At 35.9% G+C, this 2,643-nt stretch overlaps 1 protein-coding gene across 1 annotated transcript in view; it reads left to right on the top strand.

Annotated features, from left to right (window-relative positions):
• The window catches only part of CCDC34 (coiled-coil domain containing 34), a 25,431-nt gene that overhangs the window by 18,888 nt on the left and 3,900 nt on the right, over positions 1 to 2,643 (top strand). Inside the window, exon 4 of the mRNA XM_009334521.1 lies at positions 2,259 to 2,417. Coding sequence (XP_009332796.1) covers positions 2,259 to 2,417 — 159 coding nt within the window. The remainder of the gene's footprint in view (positions 1 to 2,258; positions 2,418 to 2,643) is intronic.

The following is a 2,643-nucleotide window of genomic DNA, read 5'->3' on the forward strand; positions in this document are numbered from 1 at the left end:
TTCAGCTGATGTTCACTAGAATGTATTAGAATTTAAATAAAGAAAAAAAAAAAAAAAACCAAGGAGAAAATATAGTTAATAACTAATTGTTTTATGAAATTGTGTGCAGTGTGTACACAAATAACTCTTTGTCGTCAGATTAGAATATTTGACAAGAGTATACCAAAACAGTGGTACTGAAAGTATCATCATGGTTTAGGTGAAGAAACATCCACCTCAGAGATTATGGTAAATACAGTTAATAAGGCATATCTTGTAAAAGGGGGGAAAAAACCCCAGAGTTAACGCATAATTTAGCTGCCGATGTTAAAATTGTAGTAATGCTTCTAGTGTTGGTGAACACAGAGAGGGGCACACCACTACCTCAAGCAATTCTGTAAACTGGCTTCTTCTGATAAGAAGTCTGCAATTTAGCATGGTGACATGCTCAGAAAAAATGAATGCCAAGAGTAAGCTAAGATTATGCTTAGAATGATTTCTTTATCGAGACAATTTCATATAGTGTAGATAAGGATTCAAACGTGAAAGTGTTTATTATCCAGTCTTGCAAAAAATTGGCAAATGTTTTAACCTGAAAGCAATGCATTTTCTCTTTATTGGCCCTTGTTTTTACACCTCATCATCTCATCCAATAAATGGTAGAAATGAGTGAGTGTTTTGCAGGGCAATATAAGCTAAAGTTTTTATTCTGTGTGATGCTACTATATTGGATTACTGGTAAATTTTGGTATGGAGGACAAGGATTGAACCAGCAGGTATTCTGTTTAGACCAGACTGAGAGAATTGTGCTGGTCCCCAGCTGCAGTATTATGGCTTCTGCTTTATGCATAACTGGATTTTCCAAAAGTGCAATAAATCTGGAAAAAAGGAGGGGGGAGGGGCCCATGGGTGGAGCAGGGCGGAGCTCTAGCTTTCTGCCTTTTTGTGCTTACAAGAGGTAAAATGGGAAGGGAGGTATATTCCTGCTCTACTTATAAATGTTTTTCCTCTTTTCCATAAAAAAGACAGACCTAGTTTATTATACTTTGCAGCTGTAGTTCTAGGCATTTGACATCCATACTGCCAACTATAATAATTCTGAGTCAGCATAAGTTCCTGCTAAACTACACATCTCCTGTGTTCAAGAGGAGTATGCAGAGGAGCATACAAGAAAAAGATTCCTTAAAAGAAAACCAGCATTTTTATTCAGCAGTTCTTTTCTGTGAAGTGGAAACTGTTTGATCTCAAGTCTTCTGCCTCTCCTCCAAGTCATGTGCACAGCTTGTCTGGTAAAGATTTTTGCCTCTACGTGTATATGCAGGTTCTTCAGAGCTAAGCAAACTAAGCAGAAGTAGTACTGAATCAGTAGAATCCCAGACATTTCATAAAGGTTACAGGGAAGGGAAGCGACAGCTATTGTTAGTCTTCAAATGCAAATACTTCCCTCTCCAGATCCAGAAAAGGCCATCAATATGTGCTTGTTAGCTTAGAGAATGGTCCTCAAAACATTGTTGTGTACTGTTAGATACACACGCACCAAAAAGACGTAGAAGTGAACGACGCCTCTGTGTGTTGTATCTTCCAGATTATACAGGTAGCAATTCCACTTCACACTCAGTTACCACTTTTTGCCTACCTTAGAATGTGTTTTCTCATTTTCCCTTTCATCATTTGAAGAGGGGAAATGTGTAGATTAGTTCATAGGAGTCCATATACGAATAAACTAAAGAAGATAAAAAAATGTAGAGAATACCACAAAACGTGAACTGGATTCTCATGTGAACTTCTTTTCATATCAATTTGTGCTTAAGTGTGCTGAACAATCTGTATATCTCAATGACTCTTCGAAGGGGGCAGTTTGCCTGACTTCCATTTGGAACTGTAGTTTGCTCTGGATTCGCTGAAAAGTAAAACTAACACACCATTGTCAAGAATTGCAACATGTATTTCTTTCCCAGAAATATTGAGAAGTGTCTGAAGTGTTTTAAAAAAATGTCTGAATAAATAGAACAGAGTGGTAAACATAATAGCATAAGGAGTGCTGAAAATAAATTTTTTATCATATTTTCTGACAAGTTTATATGTTTAAGACTATTTTATCTGGAACCTAGGGAAGAATAGGTTCTGTCTTCAAAGAGCTCGCAATATGGTATTTTTTTCAGGTTTATGATAATTTTATTTGTAATTATATAATAAAATTAACTGTATCCCTCAAAAGAATTGCCCATTGAAATATACTGAAATGTTTCTATTCTGTCTCTTTGATCTGTTTCATGTAGGAAAGAAGGGAAAGGGAACGAAAACTGAGCAAAGAAATGGCAGAAAAAGCCACAAAGGAACTAGAAAAAATGCAGTTACAAGAAAAGGCCGAGGTAAAGTATAAAGAATGGTTAAAGAAGAAGAGAGCTGAAGAGGCAGAAAAGAAGAATAAAGAGAAGGTATTAATCAACTAATCATTTATTTGGATGGGATTACCTAATCTGTGACTTATATTAAATGTATTGCTTGATTGAATTGATTAGAATTTGTCAAATGGCAGTGTCGTACATGAAAAAAACTTTCCAAAGTTGTAATGTTAGTGCATTGAAGACATTGAGGTATGGTCAGCAAAGCAAGATGCATGTTAACACATTTTTGTTAATAGTCTTTGCAAACCCACTGCAA

This window comes from Pygoscelis adeliae, unplaced genomic scaffold, assembly GCF_000699105.1.
Source record: "Pygoscelis adeliae isolate BGI_AS28 unplaced genomic scaffold, ASM69910v1 Scaffold171, whole genome shotgun sequence".
Lineage (NCBI taxonomy): Eukaryota > Metazoa > Chordata > Aves > Sphenisciformes > Spheniscidae > Pygoscelis > Pygoscelis adeliae.